Source organism: Camelus dromedarius, chromosome 29, assembly GCF_036321535.1.
Source record: "Camelus dromedarius isolate mCamDro1 chromosome 29, mCamDro1.pat, whole genome shotgun sequence".
NCBI lineage: Eukaryota > Metazoa > Chordata > Mammalia > Artiodactyla > Camelidae > Camelus > Camelus dromedarius.
Window position 1 is genome coordinate 11,704,262 of NC_087464.1, and position 24,387 is coordinate 11,728,648.

Consider the following 24,387-nt stretch of genomic DNA (forward strand, 5'->3'; position numbering starts at 1 on the left):
GAAAACCTTCTTCCTGTTCCTATGTTAAAATGCTAGCCATGATTTCTATGCTCTACACAAAAGCACAAAGATTTAAATTTCACATCTGAGGCACCAACCCACCCAACCCACCTGAGCCTTCGCATCGTGGTCTATATTCCCAGAGTCCCTGCATTCTGAAATATTCTTTAGTTATTGCTCCTTTTCTGACCTAAGTTTGTGAACATCATTAAACAGCACTTACTTTATGTCATCTCTACTGTATGGCAGTGAGTCCCCTATTTTCATCTTAATGTTATCTTATTCTAAACAGCACAAAACAATGCCCCTGGTCGGATATATGCTAAATGCAGCAGAACCTTACCAAAACAGCATCTGCAAATTCTGAAATGCAGCCCACCTACCTTGAACCCCTAACTGTATGAGTTTGGTTTTCTGAAGGAAAGGAAGCTGCTTTTACCTCCAGAGGTGTGAAGAATTGGAGTCTAGTAAAGCCATGTCTCTATGGTTTGCGAATGTGGATTCTGTGGCCAAATCAGTTTGGGAAACAATGGATTAAAAAGTTATATAAACGTCATTGCTCATAACTTTTCAAAGTCTAACATGCTTGTGTATGCTGTGAACTCACAGGAGAAATTCATTCAGGAATGCTTCCCAAAGTCATTTGGCCACAGCAGTCTTTTTTTTTTCCAGGGAGCATTTCTCTGAAGATTAGCACTCTGTGGAATCAGTGCCCCGTTTTGAGAAGTATCCTCCTAATAATGCGTTTGCTAAGGGAACTGCTGACAGTTTCAGCTCTCCTCTGGGAGCACCTGGCAGGAAATGGAATCAGACGCCTCACGCGCACCCACCCAACACTGGCTGTCCACTTCCGCCAAGTCTCCTCCACAGTGCTTCTCCCCTCCGACCCTCCCCACCTGCAGCTACTTCCCTAGTCTCCACACTAATTCTTCCTTCATGGACATCTTCCTGGCAGGACATTCTGGCTTTAATAACTGCTTACTCTATAATAGAGTCTCCTACGTGCTTGCTGTTAGACGAAGCTCTCCAAGTGAAAAACTGTTCCCTGCCTGCTGTCCTACTCAGGAGGGTAGGTGGGTAGGCGGGTAGGCTGATTTATATCCACAAGATAAAGTCAAAACACCCTTCAAGGTATTCAAGACATACACACTTTGAATCTCCAAGATCACCTCCCCACTCTTCCAACCCTGAGGTCTGGAAGTCTTCCTACTGCACTAGAACATCTTTCTCTTAGTATCTTCCATAAGAGGGCAATAACCTGGGCTCCCCTTTTCTGTCTATCCACTTCCAGTCTACTCTTCGAGGACCAGGGCACTTAAAGGACCACAATTTCCTCTTGTTTTAAAACCCCTTCAATGACCACTGGGGCTCGGGGACTTCTAGCTCTGTACATATTCTTTATAACACTCACGGACCTTCAGTTACACTCTGCTTAGAGGTCCGGTGCCATGAATTTGAATGTCAACTTCTCAGAGACAGAGTCTATGTCTCACATATACTTTTATTATTGAGGACCCAAAACACAAACTTTATACAGAAAATGAATTCCAATGAAAGAAAAGGATCTGCACAACCCATCCAGCAAATAAAAGAGCCTGTATATTTAGTTTCTAATCTAGAATTCAGAGACATTCCCCTTTCCAGTCACTTCTCTTTAAAGTGCTTAAATTCTTTCAAGTATTCTCCACAATATCTCTTAATTAGGTATATCTGACTCTGTAAATAGTAAGAATGAAGTCAGCAAAGCCACTATTTAATTCATCCTCTCCTTTTTGTTTTGTTTTTTGTTTGTTTGTTTTGAGGGGTAATTAGTTTTATTTATTTTTACTTATTATTTTTTTTTAATGGAAGTACTAGGGATTGAACCAGGACCTAGTGCGTGCGAAGCATTTGCTCTACCACTAAGCTATACCCTCCCCCTCCAACCTCTCCTTTTGTTTTCACTATTTTCCTTTGATGTCAAGGTTTCTCTTTAAAACGGGAATTATCGTGTACTTTTGTAGTATTTTCTCTTCCCAAGATCTATGTGACCAGTCCTTTGTAGCAAACCACCTTTCCCCTGAAAATGCAAAAGCCAGCATTCACCACACCTTGCATTCTCTCGTTGGGATGGTTTTTGAGTTGTTTCGACTATGAAAGCTGTCAATACAGCTCTGGAATTTCTTCCCAATCAAGGCTTCATCCTCCCAGCTGCATTCTGAATAGGGCAGTCCCATCCATTTGCATAGATATTCAGGTTCGTTGGAAGGTGCCGGCTTCCGACTGTGAGCTATTTCATATATAAAAATTTATAGATCAGCAACTGTCAATTAAAGGAGAGGAGTGACATTCTGTTTTATGTGTAACCAATGAAATGTTATGTGACAAAACTGTAAATACTCTGCAAAACATGAACTGCTCTTAAATGCTAAACAGCATTTATAAACAAGATCTCTTGCTTACCTGGAAAATCTGTTTGACCCAGTGTAGATTTGCTTGTCTTCACAGCTAAATAAATGGAAAATTAGGTAAGTTATCACCATAAGTGACAAAACAAGGAAAGCATGACATTTTAGGTCCTACAGCTTAGACTACAAATATACTCCACTATCTCACATCTTAAAAAAAAGAAAAGAAAAAGCAGTCTTGTTCTCACGGTCCTGTCTAGCGATCACTCCATTTCTCTGTTCCCCCTCTACAGTAAAACTCCCCAGGGAGAGTTGTTTGTATTCTCTGTCTTCTCACTGTCCCTTGAAGCCACCCCATCAGGCCTGTATCCCCACCACTTCTTGGATCCATCTCACAGTGCCAGGCCTCCTGCCAAATTAAAGGACGCAGCCCCTTCTCCTCCCGGAGCGTGGGAATCACCTGGCTCCCGGCACCCCACGCCCCCAGTGGCTCTCCTCCCATCTCATTGGCTGTTGCCTCTCACTCTCCTCTCTGGCTTCTTCCTGCCTGCCAAAAGCTGGGATGCTCTCACCATGTGTACATTTCTGATGATTCATTACACCTTAGGCTTTAAATACTATCTATATGCTGATAAATTCTCAAATTTAGATCTCCAGCCCAGACTAAGAGCTCTAAACTCCACTCACATACGCTCATATATGCAACAGCCTTCACAGTACTATCCTATTTAGATGGCTGAGGAGTATATCACACTTACAAATATCAAACTAGGCTCTTGATTTCCACTCCAAAAATCAGTTCTTCCCTTAATCTTTCCATTTCAGCAAATGGTACCTCTAATTACCCTATTTGCTCAGGTCAAAACCCTTGGCATCATCCCCACCACCTCCTTCTCAGCCCCCACATCCGAATTTACCAGTAAATCTTGTTGGCTTTTCCTTCAGAATAAATGTAGGTCTAGGTATCTGTCTATTCTCATCAAATACGCCCACAAAATTTCATTTTTTAATACACATTACTCCCAAAAGAAAAAGCTCCCTTATTCCTGGAGCTCAAACCCTGCTTAAGTGAGTTTCCACGTACTTACCTATTACTCTTTCTACGATCTGATACTGTTTGTTCAACTCCGAAGCCAGCTCTTGTTGGCAGTTGAAATATTCCACATCTTCAGGAGAAACTTTCCCTAACCTGAACAGAAGGCAGGCAGAAAAAGTACATTTTTTTCATACACATCTATCAAAGCAAAGCCAAGGTAGGAAAGGAAACAGTCTTCACTTCCATTTGTCCCTTCAGTAATCTTTTACTAATAATTAGACCAGAGACTTTACAAAAAACATATGCTACTTGCAGAAAACACTGAAAACTTCAGACTGAAGGACAGACCAGTTATTCTCCTCCTCATGATGTGGCCTATTTACGAAGAAACATTTTAAAAGTAACTATTTTGTGTGATGAATTCATGTGATCTTATGTGATAAATTCATGTATCTTCAGAGATAAGGACAATAAAATGGTCTTCCAGATTTACAAGAAAACATGCCTTTTTTCATCTATGTATGAGCTTTAGGGGTGATTAAATGCAGCTTTTTTTGAAAACTAATTATTCTTAGTTATTAAAGGACAGCACAAGCAACCAGAACCTGAGTATTACTGGACTTCTGAGGACTTAAAATTTATAATCGCTTTACAACATACCCGCCTTAGGGGTACGTATTCTGTTTTTGACTCAAAAGAAAAATACATGTTTTACTGAAGTAGCACTTTTTGTACAGGAATAAAGCAGGAAATGGAACCCATTTGTCCCTGTTCCTAACACAACATAACCTGATCACGCAACACTGACAGATACATCTTCAGGGGGAATTTGTTTTTATATTTTGGGGGGTTTTTTTTTTGAGGGTCATTACTGTAATGTTAGGAACTTGCTATTTCTCATTAGTCAGTTTAGGTTGGTGTGTGCTACTGCCCCACATATTTCTCGTATGCAACCCAACACATGCACAGCTGGAAGTAAACTAAAAACCCAACAGGCTATCACAGTTTCAGAAATTACCTAATCATTTCTGTCACATCATTTCTGCAAACTGTGTATAACCAAGATTAGTTTTAAGTGCATGAATCATAACCCAGAGTTCTAGACTATTACTTCCTGCCATCTAAGCTACCCCAGCATAACCACAGAAAAGTAACAAGGTGCTTAAGAACATGAGCTGTGGACTCAGGCTGCCAGAATCCCAATCCTGGGCCCACTCCCGAGTTGCTCTGTATCTCACTCTTCCCACCCGTAAAATTTGGTTCAGCAGTACCAATCTCGTAGAATTACTGTGACGATTAAAGAGATTATGTGTGAAAAATGCTCCATAAGCTAGTTACTATTATTAAACTCTACAAATTTGCTGGCTATACGCAAAGAACATACAGTGTCTTCAGGTCACAATTTTATAAAACGTAACTGCAGACGCCTCCGTGCTCATTCAGATGATAGAAGCAAAATCTGATACCCCAAATAGACATGTTTCTCCAGCACTATTTAAAAACCTCCCCTTCCCCCAGGCAGCAGATACATTTCTTTAATCCAGGACAGATGATGTACCATTGCTTGATTTCATCCTCTTTCTTCTTGAAGTTCTCTAGCTTCTTTAGGCCTTTCACCTTCTGCTGCTGTAAGGACTCTTCGCTCTCCCACGTGCTATGGATGTACGACCAGCCTTTCCACTTGATAAGGTACTGGACTTCGCCTTCATCCTTTTCAGGGTCAAAGTCGCCACTAGGGTCTCCATTAGCTTCAATCGCATAGACAGTAGTAGAAGCTCCAGTGGCTGCAAAAGGATTCAGTTAAACTTTAAAAAATGTATTAAACTAGACACTGAAAAGTTTCACAAGGACACAATTGTCTAAAGAGTCTCATTTTGGATGAAGCACCAAAACCCCTCGATTTCAAACAAGCAAAAATTCACTAACAATACACAATGAACACGATCAATAATTGTAGGTATTTTTAAATTTAAAACCCTACTTTTACAATTTAAAACATTCCAAAGTTTGCTGGTGAAAAATCAAAGAAATCTTTGTGTCCAAATACAATAAAAAAGGGACAGCGACACCCTTTTGTTTTGGTCCCTACTAACTCAGAAAACAAATCTGTCTCTCCAGGAATATTAAGAATAAGGTAAGAAAACTAAAAATCTCCTCAATTATCCCTCCACCCAAAGTTCTCTGCTAATTCTCTCAAGTGAGGCCGGATTACAGAAAGAAAAAAAAAGACAAAGAAAAAGGAATTAGGTATCATTTTGTTATTTCCCACATGGGAAGATTATTTTAAAAAACGGAATTATTATGAGATATTTCAATCTGGACACAAAAAACTCTTTCACTGCCGTCTAAAATGTATTTAACCAACGTGACACTTAACATAAGGAGACACAGAAACAACGAACTAAATGTAGACGTATTTAACGTTAATAAGCAAGAATCTGCTACATCACTGTTTTTTTTTAAGAAACTAACACATCTTTAACTAGCTTAATTTTAAAATCTCAAAGACATGTGGGACCCAGCCCTATAGTCTCAGTTCTGACACAGGAAGACTGGGTCAGGAAAAGTTCCACTTTTCACAACAAACATTCATCATTTCAGAGCTGAATCGATAAAATCTGGGCCATACTAAGCAGCGATGAAAAGTGATCTGCCGGCTTCCAACAGCAGGGTCTGGGAAGGGGCAGCAGAGCCAGGTCTGGCCACAAAGGCAACAAGAAGCCCTGAAGCAACCCAAGAAGCAGGCCAAGGAGATGGACGAGGAAGATGAGGAATTCAAGCAGAAACAGAAAGAGGAGCCAAAGAAATGCAAGGAGCTAAAAGCAAAGGCTATGGGAAAGGGCCCCCAGGCCACAGGTGGAATTAAGACATCTGGCAAAAAGTAAACTCTTCCTCATGCCTGAGACGATGACCCTTAACTCCATGCCGATGACCCTTAACTCCATGCCGGCGTCTAAGTATCTGGATTCCTTGCCATAACATCTGCTGCCCACCATAGCTAATGTGAAGTGTTTCTGGGAGCCTGCTGTACATTTAAGGACAACATTTGTTTAAAAAAAAAAAAAAAAAAAAAACCACAGTAATTTTCTCCCCAAAGACACATACCTCCTTTCTTTCCCAGCCTTGAATCTAAGACCTTTTCAATAGTTTCACTGTTATCCTGCTGTTCATCAACTCCTTCTCCAGTCATTTCAATGAGGTCATCTGAGTCGGTCTCAAAGTCATCATCTTCTTTATAACTGCATGAGGAATAGGGCCAAGTAAGTGAGAAACTATCTTTTCAGATTCAAACACCGCCATACACAGTAACATCCTTAGAATGAGGAAACACACTCTTCTGGCTCCACAATGCTGTTTTATAGATCAGCCACAGATAAAGTGCGCTCCAAGTTCTTTTCTCCTACTTAAAAGTAGCAATGCATGTTCGTAGATTTATTAACAACAAATGGTTTGGAAGTTACACAAGAGAAAAACACAATCCTGGATGCAGTACAACTGAAGGAGGAAAAAGTGCTAAGCTACACAGTAACATACCAAAAGCCTAGCCCTAGCTTTCAAATTATTAACTGGATACACTTGACAGGTTATTAATAAAGTCAGGATTCAGTTTCACCATCTCTTAGGAGACCAAAAGAAACCTACGTATCCTCTAAAGAAAGTTAAATGCCCTTTGATTTATATGAAGTAGAATATGTATGTTTGCATATAGCCGTTCCTTCCTTTCATTTTCTATTAATGCCTTATATCCTATCAGTAAGCTTGATAAAATTATTATATCCAAATAACAATACATAAGCTGAAACTTGGAAGGATTTGTCTGAATAAGAGTAATTCAGAAGTGAGAATACAATCCAAATGTCTTTCCTGAAAAAGGATGTTATGAAATGAAGATCACATCACTGCCACCTCAGTGGAACATGAACTTAAAGCAGTTCTCTTTACAGGAATGAAGGCCTCCAATGATGTATCGCTATTCTTTCCATATTCTTTTTGCAAGAACCCTGACCAGATTTCTGAACACAACCTTAAGACACTGGTCATCATTTTTGCCTATCAAATGCCTAATCCTGGACTTAAAAGAGTCAGAACCAAGCCCTAGCCAACTACACGACCACCCTCACTCACTCTAATGAAACCTTCCGGGGCATCACCTACCTAACGTTTTTAGCCGCTCTGCGACGAGTCTGCCTTTTGGGAGCTTCATCGTCCTCGTCATCTTCATCAGAAGACTCCTGCTTTTTTCTTTTTCCACGCTGAGTCTTAGGCGGCTTTTTAACACGCGGTTTGGGCACTGTTCTAAAATGAGAAAGAAAAATGGCAAAGTCTTTATCACTTGGTGTCTACTTCAAATCTACATAACATAATCTGCTCTGTCTCAGAGCAGGGTTCATATTTAGGGTTAGCCGGGGGAATGTCAGACAGGTCTATTCCTAGGTCGCTTTCCCTGAGATTCCAAATCACTGGAAATCTGCATTTTCACCATGAAAGTGATTCTATTGCTAACACCCTTCAGTCATTCACAGGAGATATAGTCAGCCCTCCGCATCTGCAGGTTCCACATCCACGGGTCTCACAGCAGCAGAGTCAACCAAACATGGATCAAAAACTGATATATATTTTCCAGATATGGAAGAAAAAAAAATTTCCACAAAGTTCCAAAAAGCAAAATTTGAATTCGCTGTGCACTGGCGGTGATTTACATTGTATTTACAGCTATTTACAAAGCATTTATACTGTAGTAGGTATTATAAGGAATCTAGAAATGATTTAAAGTATCCAGGAGGGTCTGTATAGCTTATATGAAAATACTACACCACTTTATATAAGACTTGAGTATCTGCAGATTCTGGTATCCACGGGAGGTCCTGGAACTCATTCCTGGCAGATTCCAAGGGACTCTGGGTTCTAAGGCAACAGTTCTCAAATGTTCCTCAAGATCACCTGACATAAATAGACACATATGGCATGTTGCTGATGGTACTTTTTTGGTGGGCAATTTGGAAAAATCTATCACAGTTACAAATATAACAATGTTACTTCTGGGGACTGATTTTACAGATATAAAGGCACAGTAAGGTATACTGTGGTATTACATGCAATAACAAAAGATATTAGAAAACTAAATCATCAACTAGGAACTAGTTCCATAAACAATACTATGTAGCTATAAAAAGGGGAGTTTTCTCATGTATTGATACAGAAAGATTTCCAAGATAATGAAAGAAAAATGCAGAAGAAGATGCATGGAAAGCTATCATCTATATAAAGGAAGTAAAGGACAAGAAATGACCACACATATATTCTTCCTTGGACGTAAAGTATACCTGCAGGACTGCCCTGCCACAGACCAACGGAACAGAAGGAGCAGATGGCCCCTCTGGTGACTCCCCTGCAACCAGGACTGAGAGCCACAGACCAGGAGCTCTCCTAAGGAAATCCCCAAGGACACCGTCGGTGTTAAAAAGGTGAAAGAAGAAAAAGGGAGCCAGACACTCATAATCATATCTGTTTCTCTCATACTTGCCACAACCAACACCACACAGATGATCAAGGATTCAGTCGATGAAGGGTAAAATCGAGAAGACAGAACTAGAATGGCATTCCAGTCCTGGGAGCTGAAACTCAGACCAAAGGAGACAACACTCGGTGAATTTCCCTGCTGGGGTGAGGGGTGAAGGGGGTGGGTACAACATCCTAAGCCAGGGATAGACACACGTTTGCGGAATATGGCCAGAGTATAAGTATTTTTTTACTTTCTCAGACAAGAGGCAAAGTTGAGGTCATTACTTATATATTTAGGTACTTACATAACAAGAGAAAATAAATTTTAACAAATATTTATTGACAAAATTCAAAATAAAATAATAATCATGGAGTACATTTTTTGTAATACAACATCTAACTAATGAGAATAGAATTTTTTTTTGAAGGGGAACTTAATTGGGGTTCAAATTTAGTTTTCCCTGTCACCAAACTAGTGTTCCCTATTCACCTATAAAAGCTATATTTAGTTCACAGGCCATACAAAAATAGGTGGGGGCTAGGATTTGGCCCAAAGGCAGTATTTGCCAACCACATCCTAAGCAATACTGCAATGAGGTGAGTCTTCCTGGGGCCTCTCTGCCTCTTATAGTCCTTTCCCCATCACCAGTCCCTTATGCTGCCATCTGTCTGACCAAAAATTACCAAAGTTTCCTGCTATCTCAGCCTACTGTCTTCTCTGCATGGACTTTCTGCTTAATGTTGTATGTAAACTATATGAACAGAAGCCTATTAAACTTGAGAATCAGTTCTCCCAAAAAGGACTTGTACACTAGTCAGATACACAGGGACCTTTTTTTTAAGAGTGGAAGAAACGTTCGCCCCTCACAACTAGTCCACCTGGAGTAAGAAACAGTAAAATTCAGTCTGAGCTACATACCATGCAAACACACAAAAGCAGTGCAAGTAGCCCAGTCATCTAATCTAACGATGCAGGCTGGCAAGAAGTTAACCAGACATTCAGAACCCAGGATCACGACACACTGTATCCCATCAATTAAGGCTTGCTCTAGCACTGCATCACCCTTCTCAATCTAACACACATCAAGCTGGACCAGGAGCAGAGATGTTCAAGCAAACACTGCACCTTCTGGGGACAGGTCTTCTGGCTGTCACTTTTTTTTGCTCTGGTTCGCTCTCTGCACTGGTGCCTTGTTCCTGTTCATCTTCTGAGGGCTCCCGTTTCCACTTTTCTCTGTGATCAAAAGCAAAGCAAAATGTTTTTTTCTAAAAGAATTCTTCAAGACTGTTTAGCTTGAAGAATCTGACAAAACCAATTTTGACTCGATTAGCCAGAAAGGCAGAACATGTATATTTTAGATATTATGCTAAAAAGAGATTTTTCTAGCTCTATTTAAATGATAGTTGTGTTCCTTCCTGGGCTGTGATTAACATCTACTCCTATTTTATGTCTGGTAACAAAAATTAGTGAAAATGGAAACTAAGGCTATATTTTTTAAACTATTTGTTTTGAAAAAAAAAATGCTGTTAAGTCTCTAATATTCTATCTTTATTTACAACTGCATTGACCAGACTGAAGCCATAATACATACTACATCAGTGGTTCTCAAATTTTGGCATGGATCAGAACCACCTGAAGGGCTGCTTGAAAGATTTCTGGGCCACATTCTGAAAGAAAACCAATAAAATGCATCTACACGATCCAAAAAAAAAAAAATTCTGGGCCACAGCCAGTTTGTGATTCAGGAGGCCTAATGTGAGGCCTAAAAATTTGAATTTTAACAAATTCACAGATGCTGCTGACGCTGGGCAGGGACTTCTTTGAGCACTACTATCTTAGGGACGTTTTAATATCTCAGTTAAATATACTTGACAGAACAGTCCCTAAAATTATTTTTCAATGATAAACCTACTACCTACTAACTAATCTATTCAGCTAACAAAGTAGTTTTTAATAATTATCCAATACAACTGGTGTTCTTTTGCTCCTTGAGAGCTTAGAACTGGAAGAGCCATACCCCATAGGTGCCCTCCTGCCCCAAACGGGTTTTGACATTTACTTGAAGACCAAACAAGACATCGCAGGGACTTAGCTCATTTCTCACTTGCAGGGAAGAAGGAAGGAACATATACAATAGCTAATAAGCATGAAATATCTAGGGGGAAAAACTTAACAGGAAATAACACGGGCTTTCTCTCTAAATAAAATAGTTACCGTTGTGCCTCTGGGTCTGTGTATAGAAAACGAGGTTATGCTAAAGACAATTGCTGCAGAATTGCAAAGTCAAATCAGTATTCTTCATGGGAGAATAGGTCAAAGTAATACTGGAAGAACCTTCCCAAAAAGTCCAGGAGTCACCCTACGCTTGGAAAAAGAATTTCAAGTCATCCATGAAAGGCAGTGGAGCACGTCTGTCTGCACTTTACTCAAGTTCTGCTGGCACCATTACTTGCTTCATATCCATTTCCCTAATAGTACGTGACTCCTTGTGGGCAGGGAATCTTTGTAGCAGAGCTTAGCACAAAAGCAGACAGAGATACTCCTTTGTTAAAGAAAGAAAGAACCAAAGAGTGAGCCATGTCAGTCTGTCAGACAGGTAGGTGCTTCTGGAAGCAGACTGATAAGATATTAAGGCCCACTAGTATCACCTAATATTCTTCAGTCTCTTTAAAACAAATGACACTCTGGGTACCTGCCTTCTTCTCCTTCGCTAGAGCCTAGTACAGTAACTGTGTGCTAAAGAATCCGAGGAATAGATGGTGATGACCAGCAAGGAAAAAAGGAAGCTGTCTCCACCAGCTGGGAGGCTGGCACATAAAGCTAGTCTCCCTCGGGCCAAGTCCAGAACAGCACACCCTTCAGAAGGAGCTCACACAGTCAAACAGGAGGGAAGTGGTTTCACAGGAAACAAGCTTGAAAGAACATGCACATTGGACGTAAGGGGGAGTAGATCAGATGAGAAAAATCCACAGTCAAGTTAACACTTGTAATTTACATAACTGCCAGGAATTGAGAATCTTTATCAAGGTAGCTAATGAGGTCCACTTCTGTAACTTCAGGAGACTCAGATAGCAGTAAACACAGAGAATGACTGTTGAGGCTAGTTTTCCAGTTAAATTGCAGATCTGCAGACTTACAACCGGGGAGAATCCAAATCTTCTAGTTTGAGAAGGTACAAAAACTCAGCAAATCAACTGGTCCAAAGGCCTCTTCCTACATAGAGGGAAACTCAAGCCCAGTGACAACAAGCCGTTTGGTACATGTCAAACCCCTGTTGCCCTCAACCATAATCCACTGAAGACCAACGAATCCAGGAAAATTAAAGCCAGGCTTACACATGCTGGGAGGAGCTGAATAATCGGAGGCTTAACAGGCCTAAATGAGTTTGTGTGCATGTGTATTTGAAATTGGCTGGATTATTTTAAATTTCATTTTAATTTTCAAGGCAAAAAAAGTAAGTTAGGATCAGCAGTACTAAGTCACTCTGTATAAGGGGTAAAGTAAAAAGAGTCATCAATGACAAAAAGATTACTGCTCAACCCTGCAGAGATACAGGGCTCTCCAACAGATGAGGCTGCGGTCCACTCCTAGTTTGCTGGCTTTTTATAGAACACAAACTGTATGAGGAAGACTCCTTGACTAAGCTATACGTTATAAGCAGGGCTACGACAAGAAGTCTGAAATAAAGACTTGTTGATTAAAATATTTCTGACATGTTAAAGGAGACTCAAATTGCCAGATGGAGCTCCAAGAGCGAATCAATGGAATTTCTGCCAAATTTTGGGAACTGGGGAGATAAATACCAGGATTTGGCCACTGAGGCCCCAAGGCAATTAAAACAGACATGAAAAGGTCAGAATGCGAGTTAACTGGGTACAGCTTTCCTCCCTTACTGGGAAAAGCGGGTTGGCAGGACACAGATCACATCTGAGCAACTGTAAAGGGGGGAATGAACAAAAGCCATTTTTAAATAAAGCTGGGCTAAACTCTAGTTAAGAGTCACTGAGGCTTCTCAGGAGCTGCCTCTAAGAGCTCAGAGAAGGGAACTTCTTTGTCTTCCACGTGGAAGGCAGGTAAGGAAAAGACGGGAAACAGATGCTTTAACTTCACTGATTTTCAGTAGCCTTTCCTGAAGAGGATGCCTTTCGGGAGCTGGTCCCCATCAAGAGGGGAATCGCAGGGCTAACAGGACTCTTCCGCTGTGTCACGGGTCTGCGACAGACTTCTAAATCAAAGCACGGGCAAGGAAGAAGTAACTTATCCCAAGAGGAAAATGATTACGGCTGAAATATTTTTTTTAAATCCAATTTGGAGAGACGGTTCTGGAACCACTGTACCATGGGGTTAAGCACTACTGGGATCACAGTGAATCAGCAGAAATCCTCTCCAACATTTCACAAATTTGAGTAACATTAAAAGGTACTGCCTGGAAAAGGGTTCAATGATCAAAACAGCATGCGTGGGTTAAGTAAAACTCAAAATGTTATTTGCATGACTTTAAGCCAGGGTTACAATCTCAAAACACCCACTGGGGCCAGGTTAAGGGCTGTAAATGGGGACAAATGAAGAACTCATGGCCTGTCCAAAGGCCACAAAGGCCAGTGTTATTCTCAAAAACTAGAAATCTAGACTCCTACATACCAGCTCTCAATTTCCAATGTTGCCAACTAATTTGAAAAATGTTTTCAATAATGTGTAAGAATACTATGTGTAACCTCTTCTAAGCTTTAAAATGCTAATTCACATGACTCAAGGCGAGTTTGTCCCTTGTAAGACTATTTATTCTTCAACAGTGTCAATGTCATAAAAGCAAAGGTCTGTGAAAGTGCTCTAGATTAACGAAACCTGACAACTAGTACAAAATCTAACCCTAGACTGGATCCTGGACTGGACGTCAGAAAATTTTATAAAGGATATCATTGGGTCAACTGACAAAATGGGAATATGAATTTGACCAAAGTGTTTTAGTAATGTTAAATCTATTTACATTAAAACTGTACTGTCCTTCAGGAACTATATACAGTATTTTGTAATAACCTTTAATGAAAAAGAAAGAATATGAAAACAAATATGTGTGTATATACATGCATGATTGGAGCATTATGTTGCACACCAGAAACTGACACATTGTAACTGACTATACTTCAGTTAAAAATATAATATATATATATATGCACTTAAAAAAACTGTACTGTGCTTTTATGAAAAATAACATCCTTGTTAATAAGAAATACACACTTAGGGGTAAAAGACCATGATGTATGAATCTTAGTCTGACATGGTTCAGAAAAAAACATTACGTGTGAACACATAAATATACACAAAGAGAGCACCACAATGATCAAGCAAATGGGGCAAAAATGGTACCCAACGGTAAATCTTGATTAAGTACACAGTCATTCTTCACACTACTTTTATTCTTACAGTTTTTCTAAAGTTTGAAATTAACTCCAAAGAAAAAACATGTTTGAAAAAAAAGCTCCTTTTAAAAACTTTAAAATCTGTGATGCAATATGCAGGGTTTCAGAAAAGCATTTCCCTGTGCTAATATTTCAAAATTTCCACTCTCTTTGAGTGACTCTCAGTTCTGAAATTCATGTGCCCACACACCAGGTTCTGTTACACTTGCTCAGATTCCAGAGGCCCCTGGAGCGCTGTGCCCTGCCACCTGAGTCTTAACAGCAGTAGGACGTCCTCTAATTAATGATGCTAATTAAACTGACTCAGGAGAAGAGTTCTCCACAAGCCCTAGTACCCTCCAGCTGCCCAGAGGATGGCAAGAAGCGAGGCTACCCCAGGGCCCAAACGAACAAGCAAGAGGGGAATGACCTCAGCTTATGGTCACTTGCGAAGGAAGAGCCCAGGTGTAGGAGAGCAGATCACAGAAGACACAAACCCCCACAAGGAACACAGAGGTTCTACTCAGGGAAAAGAAAGGTCCATGAAGACCTCTGAGAGTAGCCAACTCTGAAGAGCTCTCAGGATTGATAGGAGAGGGAAATTAAGTACAGAAGCCAGTCAAAAGACAAAGCCTGATGTGTTACACTTTGGCCAAAAAAAAAAAATGTGGGCTTCTGCATACACAGATAAAGCCATTAAAATGAGAAGGTCGGGTTTTCAAGCACAGCACCATTTAGATCCCAGCCAAGAAATCAGCAGGATGTAGCCAGACGGTGGAGGAAAGAGCACATGATGGACTTCCCCGCAAAAGGCCTTTAGCCTGGGACCAGCTGAGGACAGGGTCCTACCAGCAGGCCCTGGGACTGGGGCAGAACAAAAGCCTTCCGAGCTGCCAAGCACAGGCTTTCCTCCAGTTATTTCTCCAACTCTAACGAAGTGTTTAAAACACAAATGCAAACCGCACGTACTCTGGGCAGGGCAATGTTAAAGATCACTTGACTTAGCGTAGTTTCTAACAACTGTTAGGTCAGCAGAATAAGTGTTACTCTATTTTGGAGATGAGGAAATGGATTTGAAGAACCCATGTTACTCTGCCTTAGGCCAAATACTTAAATTAAGGATTACTAATACTTTAAAACAGAGAATATATGACTGAGGCTCTCAATAGAGGCCATGGACAATTGTTTATCACAAGAAACCCCTGAATTTGTGTGTAAAGTTTTGATTATTTTTCTGAGACGATGGGCTATAGAATTCAGATAGTCAGAGACTCATACGTCCCTCAAAAAATTTTAATTATTTCTTAAAAAAAAAAAATTTAAAAATTGACCATGAGAGGATTTTTTAAATAAGTTTTAAAATAACAAATATATATAACCTACATTATACAGGAATTTCATGTTAAGTCCATACAATTAAAACTTTTCTGGCTTATGAATTACAATAGTAAAATCATGTGGAAACAACAATGTGAAATTTCATACTAAAACGGGTGTCCATTTTTAATTTTTAAAATATAATTTTTAATAATGTTTAAAATATAATTTTTTTAATTTAATTTTTAAAATAGAATTTTGCCATGCCGCATAAAAAACAAATGGAAAGGAAAAACAGCCAATCCAAATGTGTTCCTGGCTTAACTAGAATAGAATACCACATGCCTGTATGTTTGTTATTTGCACACATTTTTAAGAAAAAGACAATTTGGCTAACTGGGCAAATCAGACGGAATAGCTGGGGTTTGCCCCCAAAAGTAGAGCGACATTTACATCTGAAAAACAGAATCCTGGCTTCCAATGCTGCTGCTGCAGCAGATCCAGGTGGACAGGAACCCACGACAGCAAGAGACAGAAGGCGACTCTGGGACCCGGGTGCACTACAGACACAGTGAAGCCCGTCCCGGAAGCGCTCACGTGTTCGAAACCACCAGATGAGTAATTTCCCCCGCGAAAGACTTACTGTTTTTTCAGCTGCCTCTGGCCTCTTCTCTTTGGGCTCCCACTCTCAGATCCGCTACTTGCCTTCAGTGTGCGAGGGAGGAAAAATGATTACAGACTTTAATTCACAGTTCTTACAGATAACATTACCCCCTGGTTCAACAATCTACTGAACATAACGTTATTCAGCACGTGCTTTTAGACAGAAAGAAACCTAGGCATTTGTTTGGTGTGCTCACTCTTCGTCTGCTTTGAAAATTAATTTGTCTGTTGCTGCTGTGCTCTCTCTAATACCAGGAAATACTTCCTTTGGCTTAACTTCTCAAAGAGCACAGTCCGATAAAATCTTCTGTGACAATGGACATGTTCTGTCTCTGCAATGTCTAACCCAGTAGCCGGCAGTCAGTCACATGACGGAGCCCCTGAAATGAGCTGGCATAACCAAGGAATGGAATTTTTCATTCCCTGATTTTAATTAATACATATTTTAAAAGCCACCTGTCTAGTGGCGAGCATACTGGGTGCTGCAGATCTAGAATATCATATGGAAATGCCACACAACGTTTAGTTGCCAGTAAAGGTGGTAACTACTGATCTATCTCATTTCAGAATCATTAAAGAACACGTTCGGTCATTAGCCAACAGTGCTCTGCTAACAGCGCTAGGCCAAGTAAGTTTATAATCAGAGACGTTTGAAAACAGCTCTTCTTCCCTCAAATTAAGCAAATTGGCAAACTGCTCTTTCTGCTGTTAGTCTTGTGCCCTACAGAGAAAGTGTTAACTTATATACAAAAAGGAAAAGATTTATACAACTATGTGCTTGGTTTTAACAAATAAGGAAAAAGAAAGCTAAGTAAAGTAAACCAGCTCAGAGGTCACTCAAAACACCACAAACGCAATGCAGGTGTTATGGTCAATTACATTTTTAAAGTATATTTACTACCCCAAACTCACTAACTTTTGGCTATTAATATTTAACTTTTATGAGGAAGATGTTATATAGCTAAGAATAGCGAAGTCCTTCTAAGAATGCAGACAGGGGATATTTCACCGAGAGACCACAGAATACCTCTTCAGAATGTAGTCTACAAACCTAATACAGAGGTAAAAATCCACAAAAATATCACCCCAACTGAGAAAGGTCTCATTCTATAGAAACAACAGAACACAGTACATAATTCTAATTTTAGAAATCATCAATCTATCCAATCTCTCACAATTTGATCAGAGAGTAAATACGTGTGAAACATTTTATACTGCACATTAAAAATGAACTAGTAAATCAAATTTTTGCAGTCTAGGTAAAATAAGATAAAATACATTGCTTGAGTTAAGCAAACTCTCCTTCCTTTCTCAGGAATAAATCTGAAAACTACTACCATTGTTACATTTGTTTAGTTACCCAGTTAACAAGATCTAAGAGATTTAGAAACTAGGTATTTTAAAAAGGAAACTTCTTGCTATAATCAACCACAGTATGAGAAACATTAAAAAAAAAAAAAAAGAATTTGAGGCCAGTTCTATATAATACTCTAACTCTCTACTAAAGCATTCACTATGACATGATCTTTCTGGTAATTTTCTTTTCTTAAAAGCCTCATGTGGCTTTTCTTGCTGTACTGGGTTGAAAAAGCTCACTTTATAGAGTCACTTAACTCCCACAACTGAAGTTCAGTCTCATAAATGGTAATACATTCGAGTCAGAAAGGATGAGGTAAGATAAGGAGTTTAAATGTATCCCCTTCAAATGTTCTTTTTCTTACCTCCTCCTTAATATTAAATCGTGATGGTTCTTGTCTGCTTCGGTTTGACCGCCTAACCCCATAAACATCAGGATATTCTTCCCACATCTGTAAAATTAACAGATCACACGTGAATCTTTTTTTCTTGACCCCCATTTATTATTTACATTACTGGAACATGAATTTCAATTTAAGAGAATTCAAACAACTAAATAGCAAAAGAGTGGTTTTGTTAGCTTTGTGTATGAGGCAATAAAGGACCATCTTTAAAAAGAATAAGGCGTGTTATCCCAGAACTCATTGAAGTTTTAACAATGCCTCTTCATCACTAAATGGCTATTCAACTATATGGTACACTGCTTCCCCATTATTAAAATATAAACTTACAGCTGAGCAACATGGATCACTTCCACTAAAGACAAAATATTTACTGACGAATTTAAGTCCTTCATGCTTTTAGTTTCACCTTTGATTGCAAAAGACCCATCACCAAGTTTAATTAAGAATCAGTGCATTTGCTTATTTCTTTAAATTCCTCAGGATGTGTCACATACCAGGTACAGGCAAACGAGGTATTTCTAACATTTAGCTGGAAGTTTTCAGAATGAGACCCACTACCACCCTTTTTCCAGCACACTTAATTTTATTCTCTGGCAGTACTTTAACCCTTTGCCTTTAAGACGTGATATCTAGTAATAATCCTCACCGGTGATCAAAGTTTAAAGAGGGATTAGTTGAAATTTTTTTCATGATATATTAACACCCTTTAATAAAAAGACTCAAACCAACAAATCAATAGAAAAAAATGTAACAGCTTCCCCTTCTTCTTCAACCTCTAAAAATTAGTCTGACCCAGCCTCTCTCTCCTTCCCATGGATAACTGCTGATAAGTATGTTGTATGTTCTTTTAATAAAACCAGTCACCTACAGGCAAAATGAATTTAAATGGATTGTGGAACACAGAAGTGAAGATGTTTTACAGGAGTTAACCATACAGAAGAGATGCTTAAAAGCCAAGATTAGAAATGGGGGTTTATCATCGAACACAGGCAACAGTTCATGTCATGAAAATATCTGGAGTTGAGGCAAGAGGAGAAGCCATCATGAAATGTGTGGAAAGTGAACCCCCAAGATGACAAAAATGACAAAAGATCCAGAAACACACAATGTCACTAAGCCAAGGGAGGACATTATCAATAGCGCCTTAAAAAAGAAAAAAATGCTGGGTAAGCTGAAGGAAAACAAGGCCTCCAAAGGTAACAAGCAAGATGTTCTAGGAACAGACACTTGAGAACGAGAAGCCGTCTAATCGTGTCATCCAGGGTCCTCAGTTTTTAAAAGTGAAAAATCCGTAACCACCTTAGAATAATCTGAGTCGGAGGACAAAAGGTCCTGAACGCTCAGGACAACTCGGCAGAGGAGGGACGGGGAGCCAGGCTGCAGCCCTGCCTGCCCCACCCCCAGCCCTTTCTGGACCTCTGCCAGGGCGTGAAATGACTCAACACAGGTATTGCCGGAGCTTTTATGAACTGGGGTGGCTCGGCTATTGAAATGTCACTACATCAGTTAGTTTTATCACTTTAAAATCTTAGACAGGCACTCAGGCTCACGTGTTGGGGCTTTATTCCAGGATACATTCTGATGCGTACCTCTTAAAATCATCTCTGTATTTGTCCTTCTGAGGGCTGATGACACCTAATTCAACCCTTCTATTAAAAAGCTACCATGTGAAACGGAAGTGTGTACAGAAAACAAAGGGCTTTCTTTAGAAGTTCTCGTTTCAGAAAAATCATGAAAGTCACAATCCAAGCATTCTAATTGGCTAGTACAAGCATCCACGTGCTAACTTACATTAACTTTTGGAGCCGATCACCTTGACCTTAGTATTTCTGCCTAGAGCTGTACTTCTGTCTTGAAATTCAAACTTAGTAATGAGAAAGTCCCTTCTTTCTTATCCTCTTTTATCTTTTTAAATGAAGTCACCTATGTAAGGTCTTAGAGTTAACAGCTGTGAATCTCAGACAGAGAACACGATTTCAGCTAAGTTTTAAACACATTATGCAAAGCATGGTTTCTATGGTTTCCCTTACTCTCTGCAAGTAAAGAACTTCCCAACGTACAGAAGATGGTTATATCCAGACTTGTTTTTGCCCATTACACTTCAAAAATGTGTTGGCAGTCTTCTGGAAAGAGCACCTGCTTGAGATGTACAGAGGACACCAGGCTCAGATGTCAGGCTCTGAAGGTGGCCAAGCAACGCCTTCTGCTACAAGTCTGGGTGGCAAATTTGAGTCAAATGATACTCAGAGAAGATCTCTAAGTGGTACTTCTACATACAGGGTCTTTCTGAAATAAGGCACCACATGAATTGTCTCTTGAGATAGGCCCTACACACTGAGCAGGCAAATATGCACCACACTTGAGTGTCTGAAGGCCACTTCTCTGGTGATGAGTGAGTTGCCAAGGACAATGTTCATTTTCCTATCTCTAACACTACCCTCAGCATCCCCTCAACCTCCCACCAGCTCCTAAGGGTCACTTACCATTTAGCAATGACTACGCTGGGAACAGAAGAACTGAAATAACATAGTTAATCCCAATTCTGCCTCAAGAGGTAAAAGCAGTTTTGTTTTGTTTTTTAATTTCAGGACTGTTGAAGCTATTCTGTAGAACCTGCAGATAATTTAAAATCGTTTGTACTACTACAAAAATCTCCGTGTGCAAATGTAGATTTATACTTTAGAAGAAAAACTGATTTAGCATAGAGCTTTGAATTTCTGTAAGACATTTTATTTTTAAATTTCTAAAAGCAATCTTTAATATTTTAATGATTCAAACATAATTCTCTCAAAATGGAATTTTAAAAGATCAGCTGCATTCTCATGATTAAGTAGACCAAGTCATTCATTTTTTTCCCAGAAGGAATGCATCCCAAAGTTTGGGCATCAAAGAGAAAATGATATGCAACTCAGTTTCTGCCTTTTTTCATTCTGTGCTGGACAAGTCTTCTATTAAGCAAAGAATATATACATTGCCTGGGTACAGATAATTTCTCTTCTGTGAAAAGTATTTCTCCTTCTATTCCCCAATGAAACAAAAACTGCCCTTATTCTTCGATTGTGATTATCCATAACTAAGCTTTACAACTGCATTCCACAATTACCTGCCAATGACTTTCTCGGGTATTATTCAGTATCACTTAAAGAAATCATTTTAACCACCTTTTTTTTTAATGTTAAAAACCAAAAAAAAAAAAAAACTATAAAAATTTGTGTTTTGGCCCCATAGTTTGATGGTTCATGTAATTATTTTCCTTACAGCCCTGTGTCTATCAGTACAGCAGACGGCAACCCCCATTTATATCCACAGACAGTACACCACGAGAAAAGGCAGCCGTAGTTTTCACTATGGAGAGACACTAATGAGTGTTCAACGGGAAACAAAGGTCTGCTAGCTGGTCCCAGTTCGAGCACGTTTGTATTGTACAGCAAAGCCGATACCTTCTTCACATCAGCTATCCGTTCCTTCTTCGAGGCTGGCTTCTCTTTGGCTTCTGGGAGAGCTGGCTGGGATTTGGAGCCTGCCGATTCGCTTTCAGATTCCGACTGACTCTCCGAAGACTCAGAACTACTGTTTGACTCGCTGCCATGTCCGCTTCCTGGATCGCTGCCCTGCTCACTCTCCGACTGGCTGCCTGAGTCTGAACCAGAAGCTTCTTCAGATGCTGAATGACTTAATTAATTTAAAACAGAGAGAGAGATTTTTAAAAGACTTAAGAACTGCCAGATAAATCTGTTTTTAAAAAAAGATCCTAGCGTTAATATGACAGCAGACAGTTAACTTGGTCATACAAGACCAATACTTACAAATTCAACTTTTATATTCTTACATTGCAAATAACGTCATTACGATCATTCTCAACATCCCTAATAGCTACCATTTCCTGAATACTTGTACAATGCCATATACCACCTCATTTACAGATCAGTTCTCTTAATGAAAGCTCAGAAAGGGGATATTATTTTGTCCTTCATTCACATAAGGAAAAACTGAAGCTCTAAAGTTGTTAAGTTACTCTCCCAACATGACACACATAGGATTCGAAACCAGGTCCATCAGTCTGAATCCACTAAGTCTTACTTGTTCGGTATCAATACCTCCCTCAAGACAAAGACAAAAATACAAAAACCACCACCACCACCAGGATAGAACGAAACAAAACCAAGGCAGGGTCACCCAAACAGAAAGAACACAATGTGGTTGCAATTATCCAGTCAGTGGTCCCCTCAACCACAGGTGCAGATGGAAACACACACACAGTAACCCCGGCCAGAGCTCCTGCCCTGAAATCCCCTGCAGTGAGTCCCAGACCTGGCAGACTTAACTGAAAACGATAAACAAAGAGCACATTCTGATCCCGACGAGAAAGCCTACTTCAACTACGACTGCCGCTGGCTTCCCAACACGCCACCCCTTCCTCATTCCAAACACCCCTCAGCCTAAGCAGGCAGATGAAAGCAGAAGCCACAAAACAGAAACACAAGGCAAGGGAAGGCTGAGTAGCTGGGAGCAGGGAAGGGAATACAATACTCCCTGTTCTCCAAGAGTTAGAAGGTAATTCCTGGGCCCGCCGGTGGGAGTGAGGACACTCCGAAGAGAAAAGGCCTCAAGGTGATGGACTCCCTCAACTCTTCTGGCTGAAAGCTATCTTTTTGTTTAGGGGCAGAGCAACAGGCAAGTAGCAACCCAGAACCTAGAGTAACACCAACAGAAAGGTCCCTGAGTTTAGCAACCTGGGGATAACAGACACAGGGCATGAAGGTAGGAAGGGTAAGGGGGGGGCGCTTCGTATTTATCACCACTATATCCTCCAGATTAGAAATGAGGTCCTATCACCTGACAGACACTTGTCCACAGAATGAACAGGAGAGAGAACACCGGAAACTGGGATTGACCCGGATAGCCCGTGTGAACCACAGCCAAGCACAGCGCGGCAGAGGGCACTCTTAGTTAAGATGAAGGAGCAATGAGAGTAAATGGAGGGGATGGAGGGTCCACCTTGGGAAGGGCAGCAGACGGTGAAGACCATTTATTAATTACCTGATCATCTAATAGGTGCAGGACAATGTGCTGTGTACCCTACATGTTTATTCTCCTTATTCTCCAGAACAACCCTTTTAAGTATTATATTATTAGCCCCACGTGAAGGATGAAAAAAACTAGTATTTTAAAATAATCTGGTCAATGACAAAACTAGAAAATACTGAGGGTTGAGGAGGGATTCCAACTCAAGTCTGGCTCTAAAAAGCTCATATTCTATTTCACCACAGGGGTTCAAAGCCTTAGCGACTCAGGAAACAAATCTCCCTGTTACACAATGTCCCAAACCAGTCAGACACGCCTATAAAAGGGACTCAGCCCCTTCAAGGCGTCGTTATGCTTCCCGACTCCTTGGCCCTTGGCAAAGTAAAGCTGACTAGGCCAGCTGACTAAGGGATCTTAAGTCACTTTTCCCCACCTGTGACCAATCAGAAGGTGGTCACCAGGCAAGAGGAAAAACAAGGAGGGCTGGACAGGACAGTTAAGAAATGCTGGTTGTGGCACCCACGGTCCTGTCCTAAATCACCCCAGGCCTGCACCATCTCTGACCCTGTGCCATCCTCTGAAACATGACATGTAGGGTCATGAAAGTATCAGATGTCAGCTACGAAAGCAGCACTATGTGAATGCCAACGCTTTAACCAATCATTCGAGGTTTTAGAATTTCACATCCAACATCAGAGTCCCCTTCTAACACAAAGCTCTTCCAGCGAGCACCCACTAGTGAGTCAGTGTCACACAATCCAGGGCACCAGCTGGAGTTTAATAGTTTGGCCTCCACCATTTGCTCACAGACAGAAAGCTCCAGAGACAGCTCCAGAATCTTCTTGTACATAAGGGATACAGAAAGGCCACTCTGCTTGAAAGGGGTGTTAGGGATGTACCTGGAAGCTGCATTTACACAGCCAAAGCACCCGAGTGCTTGGAGAGGCCTGAAAAGTGACGAAGATAGTGCTGCCCACCGCCTCCCAGCTCCCCTGGGCCAGGTCACTGGGAACATCCAGTCCCAGCGCGCCTTACAAATCCCAGCCTCCGCCCATTTCTCAAAACTCATCACTTAGCCATTCCTTCCCCTCACCCCCAAGGCTCCAGCCATACTGCCCTACTGCAGAGCACCAAGCCCCAGCACTGCTCACCTCCAATCTCTGCTTCTGCATCAAGCTTTATAAGTAACTCTCCAATTCTTCAAGCCTCAGGAAGGGATCATATATCTCTAGAAAACACCCTTTATGCATTCCAACCCTCAACTCAGCTCCTACTAGTAGGTTATGTTCATAATACC

The 24,387-nt window shown here is 40.5% G+C and overlaps 1 protein-coding gene across 6 annotated transcripts in view; it reads right to left on the bottom strand.

Annotated features, from left to right (window-relative positions):
- Positions 1-24,387, bottom strand: part of CHD2 (chromodomain helicase DNA binding protein 2) — a 94,514-nt gene that overhangs the window by 54,989 nt on the left and 15,138 nt on the right. For 5 of the 6 annotated variants that reach the window (XM_064480548.1, XM_010975715.3, XM_064480546.1 and 2 more), the window contains 10 exons: positions 21,506-21,737; positions 18,027-18,113; positions 16,286-16,347; positions 10,052-10,159; positions 7,579-7,719; positions 6,529-6,662; positions 4,982-5,207; positions 3,476-3,576; positions 2,443-2,487; positions 2,091-2,269 (listed from right to left, as the gene is read on the bottom strand). In XM_064480548.1, coding sequence (XP_064336618.1) covers positions 2,091-2,269; positions 2,443-2,487; positions 3,476-3,576; positions 4,982-5,207; positions 6,529-6,662; positions 7,579-7,719; positions 10,052-10,159; positions 16,286-16,347; positions 18,027-18,113; positions 21,506-21,737 — 1,315 coding nt within the window. The remainder of the gene's footprint in view (positions 1-2,090; positions 2,270-2,442; positions 2,488-3,475; positions 3,577-4,981; positions 5,208-6,528; positions 6,663-7,578; positions 7,720-10,051; positions 10,160-16,285; positions 16,348-18,026; positions 18,114-21,505; positions 21,738-24,387) is intronic. The other variant, XM_064480547.1, reaches the window with a different exon arrangement.